The sequence below is a fragment of the Oncorhynchus mykiss genome, chromosome 5, assembly GCF_057628025.1.
Source record: "Oncorhynchus mykiss isolate SJ-2025 chromosome 5, ASM5762802v1, whole genome shotgun sequence".
NCBI classification, from domain to species: domain Eukaryota; kingdom Metazoa; phylum Chordata; class Actinopteri; order Salmoniformes; family Salmonidae; genus Oncorhynchus; species Oncorhynchus mykiss.
Genome location: NC_143026.1, coordinates 83,608,470 through 83,635,682, shown reverse-complemented (window position 1 = coordinate 83,635,682; position 27,213 = coordinate 83,608,470). Strand labels below are relative to the sequence as shown.

Sequence of the window (27,213 nt, the reverse complement as noted above, 5' to 3'; positions counted from 1 at the left end):
GCTCCTTCTGAGTCTGGCGGATGTCCACATCTACATCCCAAACCACTGGACCTACAACTCGGGAGGATGGTATTATGGGTGCCCTGTGGACAGGAACCTCTCCCGATAGGTCAGCATGAAGTCGAACCTGGTGAAGAAAAGCCCACCTGGCTTGGAGCGTATTCAGTCTCCTCGCTGTCCGTATGTATTCTAGATTCCAATGGTTGGTGATGATGATGAAGGGTTCCTTGGGGCCCTCCAGCCAGTGTCTCCACTCTTCTAATGCCAACTTCACCGGCAGGAGCTCTTGATCGCCTACGTAGTAATTACGCTCTGCGGAGGACAAAGAAAAAGGATACAATTTCAATGGTTTACCCTGTCTTTGTGACAAAACTTCCCCCATGCCCACCTCAGATGTGTCTACCTAAACGGCAAAAGGTAGCATGGGATCTGGGTGTTTTGCAAGGGGGTGGAGGTGAAACGCCCCTTGAGGAGACGAAAGGCCTTGTCGGCTGCTGGAGACCACACCAACCTGTGAGGCCCACCCTTGAGGGAGGTGAGAGGGGCGGCAACGGCGCTGAAGTTCCTGATGAAGTGACGGTAGAAGTTGGCAAACCCCCAAAACCGTTGTAACCCCTTGATGGTGGTTGGGACAGGCCATGACCTTACCGCATCTACCTTGTCCTCCAGCTTCAATCCCTGCGGGCTAATTTGGTAACCCAAGAAAGATACAGACCTCTGATGGAATTGGCACTTCTCTGCCTTGATGAACAGGTGATTGGCCAAGAGGCGTTCTAGGGCTGCTCGAATGTGGGTGATGTAATCTTCCAGGTTGATCGAGTAGATCAGGATGTCATCAATGTATACAATCACCTGACGTCCGAGCATGTCCCCGAACACCTTGTTGACGAATGCCTGGAACACTGACAGAGCATTGGCTAAGCCAAAGGGCATAACCAAGTACTCGTAGTGACCAGACATTGTGCTGAACGTCATCTTCCACTCATCCCCCTCCCGGATGCAGATGAGATTATAGGCACTCCACATTTCCAGTTTGGTAAAGAATTGGGCCCCGCAAAGCTGCTTGAGGGCACCAATGGGAGAGGGTACCGATACTTCATGGTGATGTCATTGAGTCCTCAGTAATCGATACATGAGCGTAATCCTTCCTCCTTCTTGGCCATGAAGAAGAAACCAGCCGATGCAGGAGACGTGGATGTGGGGATGAAACCCTGTTGGAGCGCCTCTTGAATGTAATCCTCCATGGCCTGCGTCTCAGCCATATACCGAGGGTATGGCATTGGAGCCAAGGGAGGCGGAGTATGATTTTGTGAACTGGTGCACTGGTGCACTGGTGATGAAGAAGGGGATATTCTCCTGGTGACTGGACTCCACGGTGAGGGTGAGTGGTTGATGTGTGATGATTCCAGATTCTAATGGCCAACAGTCAAAAACTTGAACCAGGAAAAGGAGAGGAGAGCGGGTAGATGGTAATGTTGAGGGAGGAGGCAAGGGTCTGATCCATAAAGTTCCCCGCGGCGCAGGAATCCACTAAAACTGTAGACACAGGACATGAGGTACAGTTAGCCAGAGTGATGGACACCAAAAAGAGTATAGCAGGAAGAGCTGAATCTAGAATACTCACTCCTGGTCCAGGGGATGGAACATCACATGACCATTCCTCTGCTCTAGTGGATCCCGGATTCTGGACACCGGACACCGCTGTACCGGACACCGCTGTACCGGACACCACTGTACCGGACACCACTGTACCGGACACCGCTGGAGCTTGTGCCCTCCTTGCTCACAGTACAGACAGCCCCAGCTGTATCCATCTGCGTCGTTCTGCCGCAGAAAGGCATGTGATCCCTACCTCCATGGGTTCTGGCTCTGATTCCAAGTGTTCGCCGAAGGGGGGGAGAAACGATGAAGATGCCGACACTCCCAGAGAAGGTTATCCAGACGGATGGCCATCACAATGAGTGTGTCCAGGGTGAGGTTGTCATCACAACAGGCCAGTTCCGTCTGGACCTCCTCGTGCAGACCTGTCCTAAATAGTGTGCGAAGCGCTACTGTCCAGCTGCTACTGTCCAGAAGGTGAGCGCGTACTCAGCAGCCGTCTGATTCCCCTGCTGTAGCTGAAGCAGTTGTCACCTCCCTCTCTGCCCACCGCGGGATGATAAAAAATACATTTAAACAGAACCATGTACCACTCATAAGAATCTGGCTCCTCCTCTCTCCCAGATGGCTGTTGCCCATTCCAATGCCTGCCCGGTCAGCAGAGAAATAACCATGGCAACCTTAGACCTTTTGATGGTGGGGGCTCCCAACTGGTGTGGAAAATAGAGGGAGCACTTTAGGAGGAAGCCACGGCATTTGGATGGTGTACCTTCGTATTTCTCCGGGAGGGACAGATGGGCATCGCTAACCTGAGCGGGTTACTGAATGGGCCGTTGTGCTGGCTCGCTGGGTAGACTTGCTATAGAGTATCCTCCACTGCTGGACTGCAACGTTCCATGTGGCTATAAACCGGTATACAAGAACAATACCAACTGGTGGGTGAACATAAGAGAGTAACATATGAAGGGGAGGAAATTATGAAGGTAATGAAGTCCAGGTGTGAATCATAATGATTAACAGGTGTGCGTAATGATGAGTGCCAGGTGTGCGTAATGATGAGTGCCAGGTGTGTGTAATGATGAATCCCAGGACCGGTGGTGAGTACTCCAGCGACGTTGTACGTCGGAGGGGAGGAGCAGGAGAAGATGTGACATCTGCAGTGCTTCTAAAGGTGCTATCTAGGACTTAAAATGTTTATTCTGCTCTTCCAATAGGAGAACCCTTTGAAGAACAATGTTTGGTTCCAGGTAGATCCTTTTGGGTTCCATTAAGAACCCTGTCCACAGAGGGTTCTACATGGAACCAAAAAGAGTTCTCCTATGGGGACAGCCGAATAACATTTTTGGAACCCTTTTTTCTAACAGTGCCGTGATGAGGTTTCACTAAGTCAATGAGTCAAAGCAGACCCAGGCATCGTCCCTGACATGAGTAACTGTGTCTGTCTGCACTGTCAGCACCCAGGCTGAGTTAAGGAGCTGCACGTGATTTCCTTCAAAACCAAATAGCTGGCAGCAGATGAGAATGACTGTCATGGGAGGATTTATTTACGCCAAAATCACATCTCAGACATTCCCCTGGTGGGATGGGGAATGCAGGCCAATAAGCTGACGAGTTGTGATAAACACGAAAGTAATTCAAATGAATGAATCATTTAAATGCATTTGTGTTGTTTCATGGGCCATATACAACAAACGAAGCAACAAATGCATTAAGACAATACATACAGTCTGAAAGAATAGAGAGTGTTTGGTTTTCATTCTGTCTTGCTTCATAAGGTTGCTTCAGCAGGTTGGTTCAGCGGCAACGAGCTTTAAAGTTGCTAGGAAATGGGGAGGGAGGTTTCTTTTTACGTGGCCACTTGTGCCCAGGTTAATGAGGCCACATTGTTGACAAAAAAGGCCTCCAAAAAAGTTAATGAATCCACACAGCCAAATAATAATTAATAATTGATCAATAATTTATTTCCATACATGTACATATGTACTGAACAAAAATATAAATGAAACATACAACAATTTCAAAGATTTTACTCAGTTACAGTTCACATAAGGAAATCAGTCAATTTATGTAAATTCATTAGGTCCTAATCTATTGATTTCTTATGAACGGGAATACAGATATGCATATGTTGGTCACAGATACCTTTAAAAAAAAAAAAGTATGGCCGTGGATCAGAAAAGCAGTCAGTATCTGGTGTGACCACCATTTGCCTCATGCAGCTCGACATATCTCCTTCTTATATAGTTGATCAGATTGTGACCTGTGGAATGTTGTCCCAATTCTCTTCAATGGGTGCAAAGTTGCTGGATATTGTCGAGAACTAGAACATGCTGTCGCACACGTCGATGGGTGAGGATGCAGGCCATGGAAGAATTGGGGCATTTTCAGCTTCCAGGAATTGTGTACAGATCCTTGTGACAGGTGTTGGAGTATGTTTTGTTCTGTACAGGCTTCTTTCTTTTCATTATGTCATGTCTGTTAGTGTTGTAGAGTAACTCCAATTTTGTTTTAAAGTCCCCATTGTTTTAAAGTCCCCACTGGCCTCATGGTAAAATCCCTGAGTGGTTTCCTTTCTCTCTGGCAACTGATTTAGGAAGGACACCTGTATCTTTGCAGTGACTGGGTGTACTGATACACCATCCAAAGTGTAATTAATTACTTCGCTATCTTCAAATGGATATTGAATGTCTGCCATCTATCAATAGGTGCCCTTCTTTGCAAGGCATTGGAAAACCTCCCTCGTCTTTGTGGTTGAATCTGTATTTGATAGTCACTATTCGACTGAGAAAATTGCATGTGTTGGGTGCAGAGATGAGGTAGTCATTAAAAAATTGTGTTAAACACTATTATTGTGCAGACAGAGTCCATTCAACTTATTATGTGACTTGTTAAGCAGATTTTTACTCATGAACTTACATATTTAGGCTTGCCATAACAAAGGTGTTGAATACTTATTGACTTTTCAGCTTTTCGTTTTTAATTAATTTGTAAAAAAAAATCATCAAACATTATTCCAATTTGACATTATGGGGAAGTGTTGGCCAGTGACACTCAATCTGATTTTAATACAGTTTAAATTCAGGCTGTAACACAACAACATTTGGAAAAGGTCAAGGGGTGTGCATAAATTCTGAAAGTATTGTACCTAGACCACCTAGTGAGATGTGCCTCTTGTTAAGTAAATCAGGTGTTAAATGAGGTGAAAAGGATATTGGAGTGCCTCTTTAAGAAGATCAATTTTATAAATAGGCGGGGTTTAGATATAACTATGACTTTATGGCTGTGTTAACTATTAACTACCCTAAAACTGGCAGGATGATCCCTCTGAGCCATGTTGTGCTTTCATTAGGAAGCTATCTAATGTCATGGAACTAGGTGGAGAAGTACCCTGGACTTATCTGACCATAGTTCTGAAGAATAGGCCTGTCAAGATGGTGTATGGTCTATAGCAGGGGTATTCAACTCTTACACCACGAGTTCCAGAGCCTGCTGGTTTTCTGTTCTAACTGATAATTAATTGCACTCACCTGGTGTTCCAGGTTTAAATCAGTCCCTGATTAGAGGGGAACAATGACAAAACGCAGTGAAACTGGCTTCAAGGTCTAGAGTTGAGTTTGAGGGGTCTATACTGTGAGATTGAGACCATGTAACATGTATGTGGTGTTTGTATTGTATGCCACGGTTAACCACTGTAACATTCTGCATATTGTGCATTCTGTTTTGGGAAATAAAGCATGTGGTCGTGTTGCATATAGCTTGCGTGAGGAGTGTGTGGCTGTGTCCAAAATGGCACCCTTTTCCGTATATAGTGCACTACGGTCAAAAGTAATGGACTATATTATAGGTGAAAGGGTGCCATTTCTCTTTTCCCTATAATATAGTGCATTACTTTTGACCGTAGCGCACTATATAGGGAAAAGGGTGCCATTTCTGTGTTTTGACAGCAGGACGATGTGCTAAATGAAACACTCGGAGCTGAGAGGAAGAAGGAATTAAGATACATCTCCAATCTTCGCTCTCCACAAACCTAAAATGATGAAGTGTGTAATTGAGGACACTGTTACCATAGGAGCAACGGAACAGAGAGCAAGGGAGGGAAAAGAAACAACATGTCCCAAATAGTATCTTATTCCCTATACTGCATAGAAGTAGTGCACTATAAAGTGAATAAGGTGCCATTTGAAAAGCATCCACTACGTTGTTTGATTGTTTTATGTTTCTAATTATTGATTTATGATCAGAATCAGAAATAGAATATTGCTGCTTCGTGAGAATGGTCGACAGCGGAATGCTGAGAATTATTTATTTATATATTTATTTGAAATTTTGATGACAGGATTAAACCCCTTGAGATGAGAGAGAGAGAGATAGAGATCTTGTTTCCGAGGAATTTATAGCAGTACGGCTGACACAGAGAGAAACTGAGACAGACAGAGATAGACTGAGAGAAGGCGAGACTGAGAAAGAATGAGAGAGAGACTGAGAGAGACAGTGAGAGGTAGAGACTGAGAGAGACAGTGAGAGGGAGAGACTGAGAGAGACAAAGAGAGTGAGAGACTGCCAGACTGAGACAGACAGAGAGAGAGACAGACTGACAGAGACAAAGAGAGGGAAAGACTAAGAGAAGAGAGAGTGAGAGGGAGAAACTGAGAGAGACAGAGATTAGGGAGAGACTGAGATTGAGACAGATTGAGACAGTCTGAGACAGAATGAGTCAAACTCAGATAGACAGAGACAGACAGCTTGAGACAGACAGAATGATACAGAGACAGAGAGAAACTAAGACAGAGACAGAGACAGGGAGGGACACACAGACCAACAGAGAGATATTGAGATAGAGGGAGAGAGAAAGAGAGACAGAAACACTGACACAAAGTGAGAGAGACTGGGACCTCTGGGCCCTGGTCAGAAGTAGTGCACTATATAGGGAATAGGGTGAGAAGTAGTACACTATATAGGGAATAGGGTGAGAAGTAGTGCACTATATAGGGAATAGGGTGAGAAGTAGTGCACTATATAGGGAATAGGGTGAGAAGTAGTGCACTATATAGGGAATAAGGTGCCATTTGGGACGCAGACACACTCTTGGCCATGTGCTCCATAAACATTTCTGTATGAGCAGCCAGACCAGGCAGCATGTAATCTAGAGGCTGTATATATTCACAGCTGAACTAACACAAATGGACAGGACAGCCACCCATACAGGCATCAGGATAGCAACCGACATGACAATGGCACCCAATGGTACCTACATGACAATGAGCTGCAAACGTATGCAAAGACAGACAGACAGACAGACAGACAGACAGACAGACAGACAGACAGACAGACAGACAGACAGACAGACAGACAGACAGACAGACAGACACAGACAGACAGACAGACAGACAGACAGACAGACAGACAGACAGACAGACAGACAGACAGACAGACAGACAGACAGACAGACAGACAGACAGACAGACAGACAGACAGACAGAGTGAAAGCACAAAAAAAACTGACGAAAAGAAAACAAAAAAGGAATATGCCAAGTAATAAGAAAACTAATCTTAGCTGCAGATGTTTTCTTGCTATTCTGGGGGTGTTTTCTTACCCTGTGCTTGTTTTTCATAATGCAGTCTCAACACTTTTTCTGTTTCTCTGGTGGAAATCGGACAATGGTCAATACTGATTGCTTTATTTTTTCAGTGTTTTACGCCTCTCACGTTTGTTATTGCAGAACAGGAGGGTATGCAGGACCAGGGAAGCTGCTGAGATGGCACAATCCCACCATTTCTGTCTAATAATTTGAAATCCTGTGAGGTGTGTGTGTGTGTGTGTGTGTGGTGTGGGGTGTGTGGTGTGTGTGTGTGTGTGTGTGTGTGTGTGTGTGTGTGTGTGTGTGTGTGTGTGTGTGTGTGTGTGTGTGTGTGTGTGTGTGTGTGTGTGTGTGTGTGTGTGTGTGTGTGTCTATACTGTGCAGTCTGCCCTCCACGTGCTCAGGGAGGTGCTGTGTACTGGTGTGTGCTTGACATGCTGAGAGGGATGGAGGCAGAGACATGGAACAGTGGAGATACATTCTACGTTCCAGAACTCAGCAGGTTCCACAACCCAGAACAGTAAAACAATACCTCCCTCTGTGGCTGCACCCCCCACAGCTCACACACACACACACACACAAATGACTATGTTTAAGTGTGTTGAGGAATGAATCCACCTACACACCTGCCCAAAAGAATGTAGACATGGGCGGTGTCTTTAGTGTGTGGGGGGCACCTCCCATGGAGTGCTGTGCTGTGGACCATGGCAAAGTGGCTATCCCTGTGGTGGAGAAGTTAGGGTTGTGTCCCAAATTGCACCCTATTCCCTATAGTGCACTACATCTGACCAAGGCCTCGTTTCCCAGAGCCTTCTTCACGTTAAGATAATCTTTAAAACCATCTTTAGTAGCCGAGATGTTTCCCAGAGCCTTCGTAGCATTAAGATAATCGTTAAAACCATCTTTAGTAGCTGAGATGTTTCCCAGAGCCTTCGTAGCGTTAAGATAATCTTTAAAACCATCTTTAGTAGCCGAGATGTTTCCCAGAGCCATAGTAGCGTTAAGATAATCGTTAAAACCATCTATAGTAGCCGAGATGTTTCCCAGAGCCTTCGTAGCGTTAAAATAATCGTTAAAACCATCTATAGTAGCCGAGATGTTTCCCAGAGCCTTCGTAGCGTTAAAATAATCGTTAAAACCCTCTTTAGTTGCCGAGATGTTCGTAAGCCTTCGTTCGTAACGTGGCTCTTAAAAACCTTTGGACATCTACGAGTGATTCAGACTACTCGTAGAGCAGCCAAAGTGCATCGTTAGGCTTATTTTCTCCCTTACGTCACAATATATCATTAAAAAAAACAATTTAGAAGGGTTTTGTTTGAATGGGTATAATTATATGATGATAAATATTTAATTTGGATAATGTATAGGATCTAATGTAATATTTGGAATATGTATTTGTAAAACAAATCCAGGTTTTATCACAAGCGGAATCTTATCCGGTACAAATTGGAAACACCTGGAACACTATAAAAGCTGTTGTCTCCCTTAATCAGCCGACCAACCCGAAGAAACTTTGAGCTGAGTGCTGAGGTGCAGTTTCTAACAGCTTTGCACTTTTACGCAGTAGGGAGTTCCTCGCGGTCCTTATGGATGGACACCGACTCTTAATGTTTTTTTTTTATAAAAAAAAAACGAAATATGTGCTGTAAAGGGTTGGTTACTGTATATATTTGTGGGCTATAATGAAACTATCTGAGATAATTATATTGTGGTGCAGTGTGTTAAAGCACTGCGGAAGAAAGAAGACAGCTGGTGTTCAAATCTTGAAATCAATGAACATTACATGACGAAAATGGTTAGTTTATAGATTATGGAGTTATTTATTTGTATTCATAAAATCTAGTCTGCGAAATGCATAGGTCATGAATGTGGGCTATTAGCGGCATCGATTTCAGCATCAGGGAACTGGACAGCTCCCACAACCGGATCATGTGAAAAAACGAACACTCCCCAACGACGCTGTTAGATGTCGCACTTACAGGTTCACTCTACGTGCTTGTTTGGGAAACACCGTTAACAAGTTGGCTCATAAATAACGATGCATCTGGAATGATCATCGTAATGCTTGAGTTACATCGCAATTGGTAAACGAGGCCCAGAGTCTTATGGGCCCAGGTCAAAAGTAGTGCACAATATAGAACATAGCGTGTCATTTGAGACGTATTTAGGAAACTGTTTAAAATGGCAAGCAGGAAAACCACTGGTATAGCCAGCAGGAAAACCACTGGTATAGCCAGCAGGAAAACCACTGGTATAGCCAGCAGGAAAACCACTGGTATAGCCAGCAGGAAAACCACTGGTATAGCCAGCAGGAAAACCACTGGTATAGCCAGCAGGAAAACCCCTGGTATAGCCAGCAGGAAAACCACTGGTATAGCCAGCAAGAAAACCACTGGTATAGCCAGCAGGAAAACCACTGGTATAGCCAGCAGGAAAACCACTGGTATAGCCAGCAGGAAAACCACTGGTATAGCCAGCAGGAAAACCACTGGTATAGCCAGCAGGAAAACCACTGGTATAGCCAAGGGAAAACCACTGGTATAGCCAGCAGGAAAACCACTGGTATAGCCAGCAGGAAAACCACTGGTATAGCCAGCAGGAAAACCACTGGTATAGCCAGCAGGAAAACCACTGGTATAGCCAGCAGGAAAACCACTGGTTTAGCCAGCAGGAAAACCACTGGTATAGCCAGCAGGAAAACCACTGGTATAGCCAAGGGAAAACCACTGGTATAGCCAGCAGGAAAACCACTGGTATAGCCAGCAGGAAAACCACTGGTATAGCCAGCAGGAAAACCCCTGGTATAGCCAGCAGGAAAACCACTGGTATAGCCAGCAGGAAAACCACTGGTATAGCCAGCAGGAAAACCACTGGTTTAGCCAGCAGGAAAACCACTGGTATAGCCAGCAGGAAAACCACTGGTATAGCCAAGGGAAAACCACTGGTATAGCCAGCAGGAAAACCACTGGTATAGCCAGCAGGAAAACCACTGGTATAGCCAGCAGGAAAACCACTGGTATAGCCAGCAGGAAAACCACTGGTATAGCCAGCAGGAAAACCACTGGTATAGCCAAGGGAAAACCACTGGTATAGGCAACAGGAAAACCACTGGTATAGCCAGCAGGAAAACCACTGGTATAGCCAGCAGGAAAACCACTGGTATAGCCAGCAGGAAAACCCCTGGTATAGCCAGCAGGAAAACCACTGGTATAGCCAGCAGGAAAACCACTGGTATAGCCAGCAGGAAAACCACTGGTTTAGCCAGCAGGAAAACCACTGGTATAGCCAGCAGGAAAACCACTGGTATAGCCAAGGGAAAACCACTGGTATAGCCAGCAGGAAAACCACTGGTATAGCCAGCAGGAAAACCACTGGTATAGCCAGCAGGAAAACCACTGGTATAGCCAGCAGGAAAACCACTGGTATAGCCAGCAGGAAAACCACTGGAATAGCCAGCAGGAAAACCACTGGTATAGCCAAGGGAAAACCACTGGTATAGCCAAGGGAAACTGATTCAGACCATATCTAGTGTTCTGTTCATGTGAAAACCTCTAACCCTATGGGGCTGATGTCCCAACCTATATTAACTTTAGTCCTGGACTACAAACACTTTCAATTGAGAATGTAACATACGTTTGGGTCCAGGATTAGGCATAATCTGTGTCAGGGAAACTAGTCCTTTATGTTTCACATTTTACTTGGCACCTAACTCTAAATTAAATAAGCTTATTGCCTGCTTTAATCAATTAAAATACAACAAAATAGTAGGCCTATATACTAAACATTGTACAAAGTGATAGTTAAACAATAAATACTGTAAATTCACAGAATAGGCCTAATCCACCTTTGAATCGGTTCTAAACCGTTATTAATGTCATTCTCGAGCCTGTGTCGTCAACATCGGCGGTTCCTCTGGATCGGGGCTCTCCGTTTACATTATTCATTCGGAGGGTGTGACTTGTTGGCTTTTTTTCCCGCCTGTATAAAACGACAAGTTCGCTTAAAAGAAAATACAGATGGAGAAGTCTAGCCGGTTCGCTGTGACACAGAGAGTCCCCTTAAGCTTACGTGACAACTCGCATACTGTCCCTTTGTGATCAGCTTATCGGCAGAATGCCCGGTCTATGCGTGCTTTGTCTCACTGCGGTGCTCGCTGCATTCACCCGGTTCGCGGAGACCGTTGGACCGGTGGTCCGATGCGAGCCGTGTGACGCCGGGGCTCTTATGGAGTGCAAGCCGCTGTCAAAAGACTGCGCAGAGAGGGTGCGGGAGCCCGGCTGTGGGTGCTGTCTGTCGTGCGCCCTTGCTGAGGGTCAGGCGTGTGGAGTGTACACCGGGCGCTGTGGCTCCGGGCTGATTTGTCAGTTCCAACCCGGGGAGACCCGACCACTGCAAGCCTTGCTAGAGGGACGGGGAGCGTGCTCCAGAGCCGCGTCCAAAAAACTCAACACCTTTCTGCTCCCCGCGCAGAAACAAGGTAAGCGCCTCACTGTTCTAAATGTCGCTCTTTCTATGAAGGTTCTGAGCTGGGTTGGTCTGTTTCTGTTAGAGAACCATTCTAGTCTTAGGGCTATAGGCTGCGGGTCGATGTTGGTGTGACTCAGGGTTACTCAGGGTCATGGGTTACATAGGCTTACTCATTAAATATTGATGTGAGTTAATTTGTGGTAATCGGCAATAATTAGACACTCGGCGGACTGTGGCTGCCTTGTGGCCGGCTCTCCATGAGTGTCGGACGTTATGCCTCCCTCTAAGTGTCCATTGCCCGCTACAAATAGCAACAGTGGCCCTGTGGCAGTTCAGAGAAGATTCACGCTTAATAAGATTATGTGCATTACAGTGCACATAAGGGGTTAATAAAATGTTGGTTATTGTACATTAATGCTATTAGTATCGAAACAGTGTTTTTTTTATTTGCAGTGTGAGGTTTAAGTATATAGCCAATATGTCAATACGTTTTGCGCGTCGTAACCTATTGCCAACATATCCATGGCGCACAGTATATATGGGCCATATAGTAATTAAAAACGCATTAAAATTCATGATGTTGTGAGCTTTCTTTAGTTAAACACTTGTTATACTCTGTCATTGGGTGTGAAATGCACCATTGGGTTTGAATGGAATCTGCGCAACTATTTTAGCCCGTGGCATTCCCTCCATTCGGCCACTCCGCTCGCTAAGGCGTGCGCCACCATATGTCAGATACACACTGTAGTCGTTGTTCTTTTGAGGACGACATGCTGACTCTCAATACCATATACTGTGTGCTCTCTCCTCTCGCGCTCTGCACACGCACGCACACACACAGATACACATCAACCACACACACACACACAAGCTCACACACACACACACACACACACACACACACACACACACACACACACACACACACACACACACACACACACACACACACACACACACACACACACACCTGGCTGCCCCAACCCAATCGTTAGTGAATGCCACATATGTGTATCTTTAGAGGAAGTAGATGAGCAAAAATTAGCGTTTTGTAAATGATGACATTATCATGTCCGTAGGCCTACTCTCCTTTCCCAAACGCACAGCTTTGACATTGGGACATGCAAATACGCCTGACACACACACACACACACACACACACACACTAATATGGACCTGGCACACATATCACATCCATGTGAAGCCATACTTCCTCCACCTTGCATTATCACAAGGAAAGAGGGGAAGGCCCTGTTTCACTCTGCCCCCTGTGGTGTTGTTGTGTGTTTAGTGGAGGCTGTGTCAGCCCACCAGGTGTTGGTGTGTGTTTAGTGGAGGCTGTGTCAGCCCACCAGGCGTTGTTGTGTGTTTAGTGGAGGCTGTGTCAGCCCACCAGGCGTTGGTGTGTGTTTAGTGGAGGCTGTGTCAGCCCACCAGGCATTGTTGTGTGTTTAGTGGAGGCTGTGTCAGCCCACCAGGCGTTGTTGTGTGTTTAGTGGAGGCTGTGTCAGCCCACCAGGCGTTGGTGTGTGTTTAGTGGAGGCTGTGTCAGCCCACCAGGTGTTGTTGTGTGTTTAGTGGAGGCTGTGTCAGCCCACCAGGCGTTGGTGTGTGTTTAGTGGAGGCTGTGTCAGCCCACCAGGCGTTGTTGTGTGTTTAGTGGAGGCTGTGTCAGCCCACCAGGCATTGGTGTGTGTTTAGTGGAGGCTGTGTCAGCCCACCAGGTGTTGTTGTGTGTTTAGTGGAGGCTGTGTCAGCCCACCAGGCGTTGGTGTTTGTTTAGTGGAGGCTGTGTCAGCCCACCAGGCGTTGTTGTGTGTTTAGTGGAGGCTGTGTCAGCCCACCAGGCGTTGGTGTGTGTTTAGTGGAGGCTGTGTCAGCCCACCAGGCGTTGGTGTGTGTTTAGTGGAGGCTGTGTCAGCCCACCAGGCGTTGTTGTGTGTTTAGTGGAGGCTGTGTCAGCCCACCAGGCATTGGTGTGTGTTTAGTGGAGGCTGTGTCAGCCCACCAGGTGTTGTTGTGTGTTTAGTGGAGGCTGTGTCAGCCCACCAGGCGTTGGTGTTTGTTTAGTGGAGGCTGTGTCAGCCCACCAGGCGTTGTTGTGTGTTTAGTGGAGGCTGTGTCAGCCCACCAGGCGTTGGTGTGTGTTTAGTGGAGGCTGTGTCAGCCCACAAGGCGTTGTTGTGTGTTTAGTGGAGGCTGTGTCAGCCCACCAGGTGTTGTTGTGTGTTTAGTGGAGGCTGTGTCAGCTCACCAGGCGTTGGTGTGTGTTTAGTGGAGGCTGTGTCAGCCCACCAGGCGTTGTTGTGTGTTTAGTGGAGGCTGTGTCAGCCCACCAGGCGTTGGTGTGTGTTTAGTGGAGGCTGTGTCAGCCCACCAGGCGTTGTTGTGTGTTTAGTGGAGGCTGTGTCAGCCACCAGGTGTTGGTGTGTGTTTAGTGGAGGCTGTGTCAGCCCACCAGGCGTTGGTGTATGTTTAGTGGAGGCTGTGTCAGCCCACCAGGCGTTGTTGTGTGTTTAGTGGAGGCTGTGTCAGCCCACCAGGCGTTGGTGTGTGTTTAGTGGAGGCTGTGTCAGCCCACCAGGCGTTGGTGTGTGTTTAGTGGAGGCTGTGTCAGCCCACCAGGCGTTGTTGTGTGTTTAGTGGAGGCTGTGTCAGCCCACCAGGTGTTGTTGTGTGTTTAGTGGAGGCTGTGTCAGCCCACCAGGCGTTGTTGTGTGTTTAGTGGAGGCTGTGTCAGCCCACCAGGCGTTGTTGTGTGTTTAGTGGAGGCTGTGTCAGCCCACCAGGTGTTGGTGTGTGTTTAGTGGAGGCTGTGTCAGCCCACCAGGCGTTGTTGTGTGTTTAGTGGAGGCTGTGTCAGCCCACCAGGCGTTGGTGTGTGTTTAGTGGAGGCTGTGTCAGCCCACCAGGTGTTGGTGTGTGTTTAGTGGAGGCTGTGTCAGCCCACCAGGTGTTGTTGTGTGTTTAGTGGAGGCTGTGTCAGCCCACCAGGTGTTGGTGTGTGTTTAGTGGAGGCTGTGTCAGCCCACCAGGTGTTGTTGTGTGTTTAGTGGAGGCTGTGTCAGCCCACCAGGTGTTGGTGTGTGTTTAGTGGAGGCTGTGTCAGCCCACCAGGTGTTGTTGTGTGTTTAGTGGAGGCTGTGTCAGCCCACCAGGTGTTGTTGTGTGTTTAGTGGAGGCTGTGTCAGCCCACCAGGTGTTGGTGTGTGTTTAGTGGAGGCTGTGTCAGCCCACCAGGCGTTGTTGTGTGTTTAGTGGAGGCTGTGTCAGCCCACCAGGCATTGGTGTGTGTTTAGTGGAGGCTGTGTCAGCCCACCAGGTGTTGTTGTGTGTTTAGTGGAGGCTGTGTCAGCCCACCAGGCGTTGGTGTTTGTTTAGTGGAGGCTGTGTCAGCCCACCAGGCGTTGTTGTGTGTTTAGTGGAGGCTGTGTCAGCCCACCAGGCGTTGGTGTGTGTTTAGTGGAGGCTGTGTCAGCCCACCAGGCGTTGTTGTGTGTTTAGTGGAGGCTGTGTCAGCCCACCAGGTGTTGTTGTGTGTTTAGTGGAGGCTGTGTCAGCTCACCAGGCGTTGGTGTGTGTTTAGTGGAGGCTGTGTCAGCCCACCAGGCGTTGTTGTGTGTTTAGTGGAGGCTGTGTCAGCCCACCAGGCGTTGGTGTGTGTTTAGTGGAGGCTGTGTCAGCCCACCAGGCGTTGTTGTGTGTTTAGTGGAGGCTGTGTCAGCCCACCAGGTGTTGGTGTGTGTTTAGTGGAGGCTGTGTCAGCCCACCAGGCGTTGGTGTATGTTTAGTGGAGGCTGTGTCAGCCCACCAGGCGTTGTTGTGTGTTTAGTGGAGGCTGTGTCAGCCCACCAGGCGTTGGTGTGTGTTTAGTGGAGGCTGTGTCAGCCCACCAGGCGTTGTTGTGTGTTTAGTGGAGGCTGTGTCAGCCCACCAGGTGTTGGTGTGTGTTTAGTGGAGGCTGTGTCAGCCCACCAGGCGTTGTTGTGTGTTTAGTGGAGGCTGTGTCAGCCCACCAGGCGTTGTTGTGTGTTTAGTGGAGGCTGTGTCAGCCCACCAGGTGTTGGTGTGTGTTTAGTGGAGGCTGTGTCAGCCCACCAGGCGTTGTTGTGTGTTTAGTGGAGGCTGTGTCAGCCCACCAGGCGTTGGTGTGTGTTTAGTGGAGGCTGTGTCAGCCCACCAGGTGTTGGTGTGTGTTTAGTGGAGGCTGTGTCAGCCCACCATGTGTTGTTGTGTGTTTAGTGGAGGCTGTGTCAGCCCACCAGGTGTTGTTGTGTGTTTAGTGGAGGCTGTGTCAGCCCACCAGGTGTTGGTGTGTGTTTAGTGGAGGCTGTGTCAGCCCACCAGGCGTTGTTGTGTGTTTAGTGGAGGCTGTGTCAGCTCACCAGGCGTTGGTGTGTGTTTAGTGGAGGCTGTGTCAGCCCACCAGGCGTTTTGTGTGTTTAGTGGAGGCTGTGTCAGCCCACCAGGCGTTGTTGTGTGTTTAGTGGAGGCTGTGTCAGCCCACCAGGCGTTGTTGTGTGTTTAGTGGAGGCTGTGTCAGCCCACCAGGTGTTGGTGTGTGTTTAGTGGAGGCTGTGTCAGCCCGCCAGGTGTTGTTGTGTGTTTAGTGGAGGCTGTGTCAGCCCACCAGGCGTTGGTGTGTGTTTAGTGGAGGCTGTGTCAGCCCACCAGGCGTTGTTGTGTGTGTTTTCTCCTAGTAATTTGTCTTTGCCACAGTGGTGTGTGGTGAAGCAGTCCACTGTCACATTGTCACACACAAAGGCTATTGTTAGCTAGGTCTGTCACTTTTAAACAGCAGTCTGGCCTGCCAAAAATAGTGCACTATGTACACTCTAAAACATTTCCTGCGCTTTTCTAAGGTAACTTAGAGGCAGCCAGTCTCCTGTAAGTTATCAAAAGGTACAATATGTTACCGTAAGATATTTTACGGTATCCAATACTGTTCCTGTAATAATTTTACTATTGTTTTTATGGTAACTCACAGGAAACTGGTTAACTGTAAGTTGCCGTAAAATAACAGTACAGTGAGTTACTGTAATCTTTTTACGGTAATTGTAATGTATGAATGAATGGATGAATGAAGGGAGGAATTAAATTCGTTGAGGGAGATGGGGATTGTATTTTACAGTATTTTACCGTAAATTGCATGGGATTGGTGCACGCAGGTTGGCTGCTAATGTGTTTACATATGACATCATATCAATGAATGCCAGTTTGGACGCCTTTGTCAAGACTTCTCGAAGTACAAGTGATATCAAATTCCACATTTTGGTATTTTATATCACTTGGCCTTGACAAAGGCTTCCAAACTGGCAGCGACGACAGGGCAAAACAGACCAAGGATATAGCAAATGCTCAACCATTAAAGGTTTGTGACTAGCTGCCACTCCAATCCGTACTCTGTACACATTTAATTGATGTGGCACTACTACAACACATACTCACATACAAGGCATGACTCAAAATATGTTAATGAGTCAGAAACAAGTGCACTGTGCACCCACTAGTGGTCAAAAGGTTTGTGGTGCCTGAAAAAAATGGCACTCTATTCTGTGGGGTGCAATTACAGTACCATACGAAATACATACATTATTTCCCTGCCCACAACATTTTCCCACAATACATCATCATTTACAGCATGCTGCAGTATAATGCATTACAGTATTTTATTGTTGATAAATGTACACATTTACAGTATAAATCACAGTTTTCCTATTACAATGTAATATACCATTAATTTTGTAAATCATATAAATATTGTACACACCTTATGTGGTTGGTTCAGAGACCTTGATGTCTCTCAATCCAAATAGTCAGAAGTGTTTGAAAATGTTGCTAGTTGCCAATCCCACAATGCTGTCCAGTGTTGACTGCTAGGCCATTGTCCTTAACAATTCCAGACCAAACTGACCCTAAAACAGCCTATAGGCAACCGTACCAGTCTCTATCACATTGTTGTGCACTGTGTTTAGAGTTACTGAGATGCCCTTCGGGCCCTGCTCAAAAGTAATGAGCTATATAGGCAAAAGGTTGCCATTTGGGAGCCATACCAACAATTTAACAATGCCTCTCCTCTCGCTTTCTCTCTCTCTTCCGTTTGTCTCTCTTCTCTCTCTCTCTCTCTCTCTCTCTCTCTCTCTCTCTCTCTCTCTCTCTCTCTCTCTCTCTCTCTCTCTCTCTCTCTCTCTCTCTCTCTCTTCTCTCTCTCTCTCTCTCTCTCTCTCTCTCTCTCTCTCTCTCTCACCCTCTCTCTCTCTCTCTCTCTCTCTCTCTCACCCTCTCTCTCTCTCTCTCTCTCTCTTTCTCTCTCTCTCTCTCTCTCTTTCTTTCAATTCAATTACATTTCAATTTAAGGGCTTTATTGGCATGGAAAACATGCGTTTTACATTGCCAAAGCAAGTGTAAACCTATGTAATGTATGTAGATAATAAACAAAAGTGAAATATACAATTAAATGCTTTTCAGAGTAAACATTACACTCACAAAAGTTCCAAAATAATAAAGACATTTCAAATGTCATATTATGTGCAAATAGTTGAAGTACAAAAGGGAAAATAAAAAAACATATATATGGGTTGTATTTACAATGGTGTTTGTTCTTCACTGGTTGCCCTTTTCTTTTGGCAATAGGTCACAAATCTTGATGCTGTGATTGCACACTGAGACATTTTGCCTAACAGTTATGGGAGTTTATCTATGTTTGATTTGTTTTCAAATTATTTTCTGGGTCTGTAATCTGAGGGAAGAATGTGTCTCTAATATGGTCATACATTTGGCAGTAGGTTAGGAGGTGCATCTCAGTTTACACCTCATTTTGTGGGCAGTGTGCACATAGCCTGTCTTCTCTTGAGCGCCAGATTAGCCTTTCTCAATAGCAAGGCTATAATCACTGAGTCTGTACATAGTCAAAGCTTTCCTTAAATTTGGGTCAGTCAGAGTGGTCAGGTATTCTGCCACGGTGTACTATCTGGTTAGGGACAAATAGCATTCTAGTTTGCTCTTTTTTTTTGTTGATTCTTTCCAATGTGTGAAGTAATTATCTTTTTGTTGTCTCATGATTTGATTGGGTCTAATTGTGTTTCTGTCCTGGGGCTCTGTTGGGTCTCTCTCTCTCTCTCTCTCTCTCTCTCTCTCTCTCTCTCTCTCTCGCACTCTCACCACTAAGTTGTTTACCCTGCTGCCATTAGACAAACAAATTTCGTAAGATGTTTATCAGAAAAAAGTAATGGGAGAGGTTTTTGTAAATAAACATGGATGTTTTTCCAGGCATCCTTATGCAGTATTCAGACCCCTTCCACTTTTCCACATTTTGTTACTTTACAGCCTTATTCTAAAATGGATTAAATTAAACAGATCCTCATCAATCTACACACAATACCCCATAATGACAAAGCAAAAACTGTTTTTAGAAATATTTGCAACTGTATTAAAAATATAAAACATTAATACCTTATTCACTTAAGTATTCAGACCCTTTGCTATTCATTTAAAAAATTGAGCTCAGGTACATCCTGTTTCCAATGATCATCCTTAAGATGTTTCTACAACTTGATTGGAGTCCATAAATTCAATTGATTAGACATGATTTGGAAAGGCACACACCTGTCTATATAAGGTCTCACAGTTGACAGTGCATGTCTAAGAAAAAACCAACCCATGAGGTCGAAGGAATTGTCTGTAGAGCTCTGAGACAGGATTGTGTCGAGGCACAGATCTGGAGAAGGGTAGCAAAACACTTCTGCAGCATTGAAGGTCCCCAAGAATACAGTGGCATCCATCATTCTTAAATAGAATAACTTTGTAACCACCAAGACTCTTCCTAGAGCTGGCCACCCGGCCAAACTGAGCAATTGGGGGAGAAGGGCCTTGATCAGGGAGGAGACCAAGAACCCGATGGTCACTCTGACAGAGCTCCAGAGTTGCTCTGTGGAGATAGGAGAACCTTCCAGAAGGACAACCATCTCTGCGGCATCCACCAATCAGGCCTTTATGGTAGAGTGGGCAGACGGAAGCCACTCGACAATAAAAGGCACATGACAGCCCGCCACTCGACAATAAAAGGCACATGACAGCCCGTCACATAAAGACTCTCAGACCAGGAAAAACAAGATTCTGGTCTGATGAAACCAAGATTGAACTCTTTGGCCTGAATACCAAGCATCACGTCTGGAGGAAACCTGGCAACCTCCCTACAGTGAAGCATGGTGGTGGCAGCATCATGCTGTGGGGATGTTTTTCAGTGACAGGGATTGGGAGACTAGTCAGGATCAAGGGTAAGATGAATGGAGCAAAGTACAGAGAGTTCATTGATGAAAACCTGCTACAGAGCACTCAGGACCTCAGACTGAGGCGAAGGTTCACTTTCCTCCAGGACAACAACCCTAAGCCAAGACAACACAGGAGTGGCTTCGGGACAAGTCTCTGAATGTCCTTGAGTGGCCCTGCCAGAGCCCAGATTTGATCCCGATCAAACATCTTTGGAGAGACCTGAAAATAGCTGTGCAGTGACACTCCTTATCAAACCTGAGAGAGCTTGAGAGGATCTGCAGAGAAGAATGGGAGAAACTCTCAAAATACAGGTGTGCTAAGATTGTAGTTTTATACCCAAGAGGACTTTAGGCTGAAAATCACTGCCAAAGATGATTAAACAAAGTACTCAGTAAAGGGTCAGAATACTTATATAAATGTGATATTTCAGTTTTTTTTATACGTTTTCAAAATGTAAAACAAAAAATGGTTTTAACTTTGTCATTATGGGGTATTGTGTGTAGATAAATGAGGAAAAAAATAAAATGTAAAACATTTTAGAATAAGGCTCTAAAGTAACAAAATATAGAAAAAGTCAAGGGGTCTGAATACTTTCCGAATGCAGTGTAGACTGGGCTCCCTCTCCCCTTGGATCCTTTCTACTAATTTCTGGTTTTTAGGAGTTGGTCGAAGTGATTTGTCTTGTTTCAAGGTGAAGGGTGATGATGGGGAAGCTTTATCTATTCTGCAGCCATTTTGTTGTTGTTTTCTAGGTTCTTGTTTACACCAATGATGACATCGTTGATGTTTAAGTTGTATGCATAATGTACCCCGTCCTGCCCCTCCCCACCCGCCCCTCCCTGCCCACACTGCCGCAAGACAATATTTGGTTCTACTCAATCCTTACAACGTGTGTGTGTGTGTGTGTAACTGCGTGTGTGTGTTCAAATAAGTGTATGTCTGTGGTTTTGTGTGTGTGTGTGTGTCTTTGCCAAGACCAGTTGAATGTGTTCAGCCCACTGCTGGACTCACGATTCCAGGTTCAAATCCAGTGTTGACATTCTTTCCCTGAATGCCTTCAGATGGTTATCTGCACAGGGCCTGTGTGCTAATGGCAGCCTTTTCCTTATGGGCCCTAGTCTAATGTAGTATAGGGAATAGGGTGCCATTCGGGATGCACCGGTACTGTCCAGCATAGCACACGGCCTCATGTGGCTCTGGTCAGTAATAGTGCAGTAGGCAATAGTAGTTCTGGCTGACCCTGATCATATGGTGGATAGTTCGTCCTTTTCCTATATTAGGGAGCGATGTTAAAATCCCCCTCCTCCACCTCTTCTATCTCTCCTTCTGACCCGGTCAGGTGGTCTGGGCTCTGCTCTGTCTTTAACGATTTGTCAGGAATCTTTGCCAGCTACGTGGTCTATAAATATCAGGAGCAAGCGACTAACTTCCTGTCGCTCTCGCTCTCTCTGCTCCTCCCTCGTCTGTCTGTCTGTCTGTCTGTCTGTCTGTCTCTCTCTCGCTCTCTCTCTCTCTCGCTCGCTCTGTCTCTCGCTCTCTCTCTCTCTCTCTCTCGCTCTCTCGCTGCTCTCCCCTCTCCATGGCTGTCTCTCTCTCTGTCTCTGTCTCTGTCTCTCTCTCTCTCTCTCTCTCTCTCTCTCGCTCTCTCTCTCTCTCTCTCTCTCTGCTCCCAATTCTCCCTGGCTGTCTCTCTCTGTCTCTGTCTCACTCTCTCTCTCTCTCTCTGCCTCTGTCTCTCTCTCCCTCTCTCTGTCAATCTCTCTGCTCTCTCTCTCTCTCTCTCTCTCTCTCTCTCTCTCTCTCAGCTTCCCCCCCTCTCTCTCTGTCTGTCTGTCTGTCTGTCTGTCTGTCTGTCTGTCTGTCTGTCTGTCTGTCTGTCTGTCTGTCTGTCTCTCTCTCTCTGTCTGTCTCTCTCTCTGCTCCCCCTCTCCCTTGAATTCAATTCAATTCAAGGGGCTTTATTGGTATGGGAAACATGTGTTAACATTGCCAAAGCAAGTGAGGTAGCTAATATACAAAAGTGAAATAAACAATAAATATGAACAGTAAACATTACACATACAGAAGTTTCAAAACAAAAAAGACATAACAAATGTCATATTATATATATACAGTGTTTTAACAATGTACAAATGGTTAAAGTACACAAGGGAAAATAAATAAGCAGAAATAAATTTGTTCTTAACTGGTCGCCCTTTTCTTGTGGCAACAGGTCACACATCTTGCTGCTGTGATTGCACATTGTGGTATTTCACCCAATAGATAAGGGAGTTTATCAAAATTGCATTTGTTTTCTAAATCTTTGTGGTTCTATGTAATCTAAGGGAAATATGTGTCTCTAATATGGTCATACATTTGTCAGGAGGTTAGGAAGTGCAGCTCAGTTTTCACCTTTTTATGTGGGCAGTGTGCACATAGCCTGTCTTCTCTTGAGAGCCAGGTCTGCCTACGGCAGCCTCTCTCAATAGCAAGGCTATGCTCACTGAGTATGTGCATAGTCAAAACCGTCCTTAAGTTTGGGTCAGTCGCAGTGGTCAGGTATTCTGCCACTGTTTACTCTCTGTTAATGGCCAAATATCATTCCAGGTTGCTCATTTTTTGTTGTTAATTCTTTCGAATGTGTCAAGTATTTATCTTTTTGTTTTCTCATGGTTTAGTTGGATCTAATTATTTTGCTGTCCTGGGGCTCTGTGGGGTGTGTTTGTGTTTGTGAACAGATCCCCAGGAACAGCTTGCTTAGGGGACTCTTCTCCAGGTTCATCCCTCTGTAGGTGATGGCTTTGTTATGGAAGGTTTGGGAATTGCTTCCTTTTAGGTGGTTGTAGAATTGAACAGCTCTTCTCTCTCTCTCTCTCTCTCTCTCTCTCTCTCTCTCTCTCTCTCTCTCTCTCTCTCTATCTATCTATCTGTCTCTCTCTGCTCCCCTCTCTCTCTGTCTCTCTGCTCTCTCGCTCTCTCTCTCTCTGCTCCCCCTCTCTCTCTGTCTCTCTCTCTTTCTCTATGCTCCCCATTTCTCTCTGCTCCCCTCTCTCTCAGCTTCCCCCTCTGTCTCTCTGTCTGTCTGTCTGTCTGTCTGTCTGTCTGTCTGTCTGTCTGTCTGTCTGTCTGTCTGTCTGTCTGTCTGTCTGTCTCTCTCTGTTTCTCTCTCTGCTCTCCCTCTCTCTGTTTCAATTCAATTCAGGGGGCTTTATTGGCATGGGAAATATATGTTTACATTGCCAAAGCAAGTGAAATGGATAAACAAAAGTAAAATAAACAGTAAAAAGTGAACAGTAAATATTACACTCACACAAGTTCCAAAATAATAGAGACATTTCAAATGTCATATTATGTCAATATACAGTGTTGTAACAATGTGCAGCTAGTTAAAGTACAAAACGGAAAATACATATGGGTTGTATTTACAATTGTGTTTGTTCTTCACTGGTCGCCCTTTTCTTGTGGCAACAGGTCACAAATCTTGCTGCTGTGATTGCACATTGTGGTATTTCACCAAATAGATAAGGGAGTTTATCAAAATTGGATTTGTTTTCTAATTCTTTGTGGGTCTATGTAATCTGAGGGAAATATGTGTCTCTAATATGGTCATACATTTAGCAGGAGGTTAGGAAGTGCAGCTCAGATTCCACATTTTTATGTGGGCAGTGTGCACATAGCCTGTCTTCTCTTGAGAGCCAAGTCTGTCTACAGCAGCCTCTCTCAATAGCAAGGCTATGCTCACGGAGTATGTACATAGTCAAAACCTTCCTTAAGTTTGGGTCAGTCACAGAGATCAGGTATTCTGCCACTGTTTACTCTCTGTTTAGGGCCAAATAGCAGGTTTGGGATTTGCTTCCTTTTAGGTGGTTGTAGAATTGAACAGCTCTTCTCTCTCTCTGTCTCTGTCTCTGTCTCTGTCTCTCTTTCTCTCTCTCTCTCTCTCTCTCTCTCTCTCTCTCTCTCTCTCTCTCTCTCTCTCTCTCTCTCGCTCTCTCTCTCTCTCTCTTTCTCTCTCCCTCCCTCAATTCAATTCAATTAAATTCTATTGACTTTATTGACATGGCAAGTTCATTATCACTTACATTGTCAAAGTATACATATCGAAAAAATATATATATATATTTTTAGATATAAAATATATATATATTTATATGTAAATAAATGGTGGGACCAACAGCAATAATAATAGTAGTAGTGGACATGGGATTACCATTAACAACAACTACATCAACAATATTAATGAGAACAACAATACATTAAAGCAATGGTAGTAGACCAGTGTCAACATGACTGAGAAGACACATGACCTGGTAGTAGACCAGTGTCAACATGACTGAGAAGACACATGACCTGGTAGTAGACCAGTGTCAACATGACTGAGAAGACACATGACCTGGTAGTAGACCAGTGTCAACATGACTGAGAAGACACATGACGTGGTATGAAAGACACAACAAAACAAGATGGGAAATATTATCGACAGGGACTTTTCACTGGCTGTCCCTCAGGTTGTGGCAGGAGGACACATATTTGGCTGCCAAAACTGCACATTTTGGCTTTTCACACAATAAATATTAGATTTTTTTCTTCATCTTTTATAGTTTCAAATTCTTTGTATTGAATAATAATTTTGGGAAATAAATATTCTCTTAGGTCTGAGTATTTGTCACAGTGTTATAGGAAATGCTGCTCTATCTCTACCTCTCCCCTGGAGCAGAGTGAGTACAGCCTGTTCTCTCCGGCTAGCCAGGTTTGTCTGTGACGACCGGTCTCTATAGCCAGACTGTGCTCACTGAGTCTGTACCTAGTCAATGTTTTCCTCAGTTTTCTATCAGTCACAGTGGTCAGATAGTCTGCCACCATGTACTGTCTGTTTAGAGCCAAATAGCGTTGAAGTTTACTTTGATTTTAAGTGGTGTCTTTCCAATAGGTGATATATTTTTCTTTTTGTTTTGGTTGGGCCAGATTTTCTGAGTGCGGTCCTGAGGCTAGAAGCTTCTGTATTTATGTGTACTTTAACCATTTGTACATTGTTACAACACTGTATATATACAATCTCTCTCTATATACAGTGTTGTAACAATGTACAAATGGTTAAAGTACACATAAATAAATACACATAAAGTACACATAAGCATAAATATGGGTTTTATTTACAATGGTGTTGGCTCTTCACTGGTTGCCCTTTTCTTGTGGCAACAGGTCACACATTATGCTGCTGTGATGGCACACTGTGTAATTTCACCCAGTAGATATCAAAATTGGATTTGTTTTCAAATTCTTTGTGGATCTGTGTAATCTGGGGGAAGTATGTCTCTCGAATATGGTCATACATTGGGCAGGAGGTTAGGGAGTGCCGCTCAGTTTCCACCTCATTTTGTGGGCAGTGTGCACATAGCCTGTCTTCTCTTGAGAGCCATGTCTGCCTACGGTGGCCTTTCTCAATAGCAAGGCTATCTCTCTCTGTCTCTCTCTGCCCTCTCTCTCTCTGATCCCCCTCTCTCTCTGTCTGTCTCTTTCTCTTCCCCCCCCCTCTCTCTCTCTCTCTCTCTGCTCCCTTCTCTCTCTGTCTGTCTCCCTCTCTGCTCCCCCTCTCTCTCTGTCTCTCTCTGCTCTCTCTCTGCTCCCCCTCTCTCTCTGTGTCTCTCTCTCTGCCCCCCCCCTCTCTCTCTCCCTCTCTCTCTCTCTCTCTCTCTCTGTCTCAATTTCCCTCTCTGTCTCAGTCTCGGGACCTAGAACAGCTTGTGAGGCACTGGTCTCAGTCTCATTCTCAGGTCATTATAGTGTTTAGACTATTTCAGACTCGCAAACTCTGGAACTCTGACAGCATCCAAACACACCATCATCTTGGTAAAGATGTTCCTGAAGCTAACTTAATGGTGTTTCATCTCCTTGCCAATGCATAGACCATCCTCTATGACAATCTAACAACACACACTCATCCTCAAACTTTTTGGACTTCATTTGAAAACGTTTCTAAACCATGACATCACTTCCTGTTGCTTTGACAGAGAACACAAGCGGGGAGCATTCCGGGGCAGGGGATGAACGGCGTGCCAACGGCACCGTGACGACGACCAAGATGGTGGCAGGGGGCGCGGTAGGTGTGGAAGGCGGAGGTGGTGGACATCGGGGGGCGATAGAGGCCAAACCGCCGATGCACACCAAGCTAGACGTGATCAAGAAGGAGCAGAATAAGAAGAGCCAGAGCTACAAGGTGGAGTCAGTGTCTGGGGGAGTCAACTCCGACATGCACAACTTCTCCCTGGATAACAAGAGGGAGACCGAGTATGTAAGTAATGACTATTTCATGCACCGTGGATAAAGACACTTAATACCTACCACCACCTACAGTGGGGCAAAAAAGTATTTAGTCAGCCACCAATTGTGCAAGTTCTCCCACTTAAAAAGATGAGAGAGGCCTGTAATTTTCATCATAGGTACACTTCAACTATGACAAACAAAATGAGAAAAAAAAAATCCAGAAAATCACATTGTAGGATTTTTATGAATTTATTTGCAAATTATGGTGGAAAATAAGTATTTGGAAAATAACAAAAGTTTATCTCAATACTTTGTTATATACATTTTGTTGGCAATGACAGAGGTCAAATGTTTTCTGTAAGTCTTCACAAGGTTTTCACACACTGTTGCTGGTATTTTGGCCCATTCCTCCATGCAGACTTTTTGGTAAAAACTCAACTCGTCGTGTTTGGAGGACAAAGAATGCTGAGTTTCATACAAAGAACACCATACCTACTGTGAAGCATGGGGGTGGAAACATCATGCTTTGGGGCTGTTTTTCTGCAAAGGGACCAGGACGACTGATCCGTGTAAAGGAAAGAATGAATGGGGCCATGTATCGTGAGATTTTGAGTGAAAATCTCCTTCCATCAGCAAGGGCATTGAAGATGAAACGTGGCTGGGTCTTTCAGCATGACAATGATCCCAAATACACCGCCCGGGCAACGAAGGAGTGGCTTCGTAAGAATCATTTCAAGGTCCTGGAGTGGCCTAGCCAGTCTCCAGATCTCAACCTCATAGAAAATCTTTGGAGGGAGTTGAAAGTCCGTGTTGCCCAGCAACAGCCCCAAAACATCACTGCTCTAGAGGAGATCTGCATGGAGGAATAGGCCAAAATACCAGCAACAGTGTGTGGAAACCTTGTGAAGACTTACAGAAAACATTTGACCTCTGTCATTGCCAACAAAGGGTATATAACAAAGTATTGAGATAAACTTTTGTTATTGACCAAATACTTATTTTCCACCATAATTTGCAAATAAATTCATTAAAAATCCTACAATGTGATTTTCTG

At 45.4% G+C, this 27,213-nt stretch overlaps 1 protein-coding gene across 3 annotated transcripts in view; it reads left to right on the top strand.

The window, feature by feature from the left end:
* The first annotated feature begins 11,047 nt into the window (after positions 1–11,047).
* Positions 11,048–27,213, top strand: part of igfbp3 (insulin like growth factor binding protein 3) — a 73,066-nt gene continuing 56,900 nt past the window's right edge. For 2 of the 3 annotated variants that reach the window (XM_090236143.1, XM_090236144.1), the window contains exons 1-2: positions 11,139–11,655; positions 25,907–26,187. In XM_090236143.1, the coding sequence (XP_090092269.1) occupies positions 11,292–11,655; positions 25,907–26,187 (645 nt within the window). In that variant the 5' untranslated portion in view covers positions 11,139–11,291. Of the gene's footprint in view, positions 11,656–25,906; positions 26,188–27,213 lie in introns of all 3 variants that reach the window. The other variant, XM_021604522.3, reaches the window with a different exon arrangement.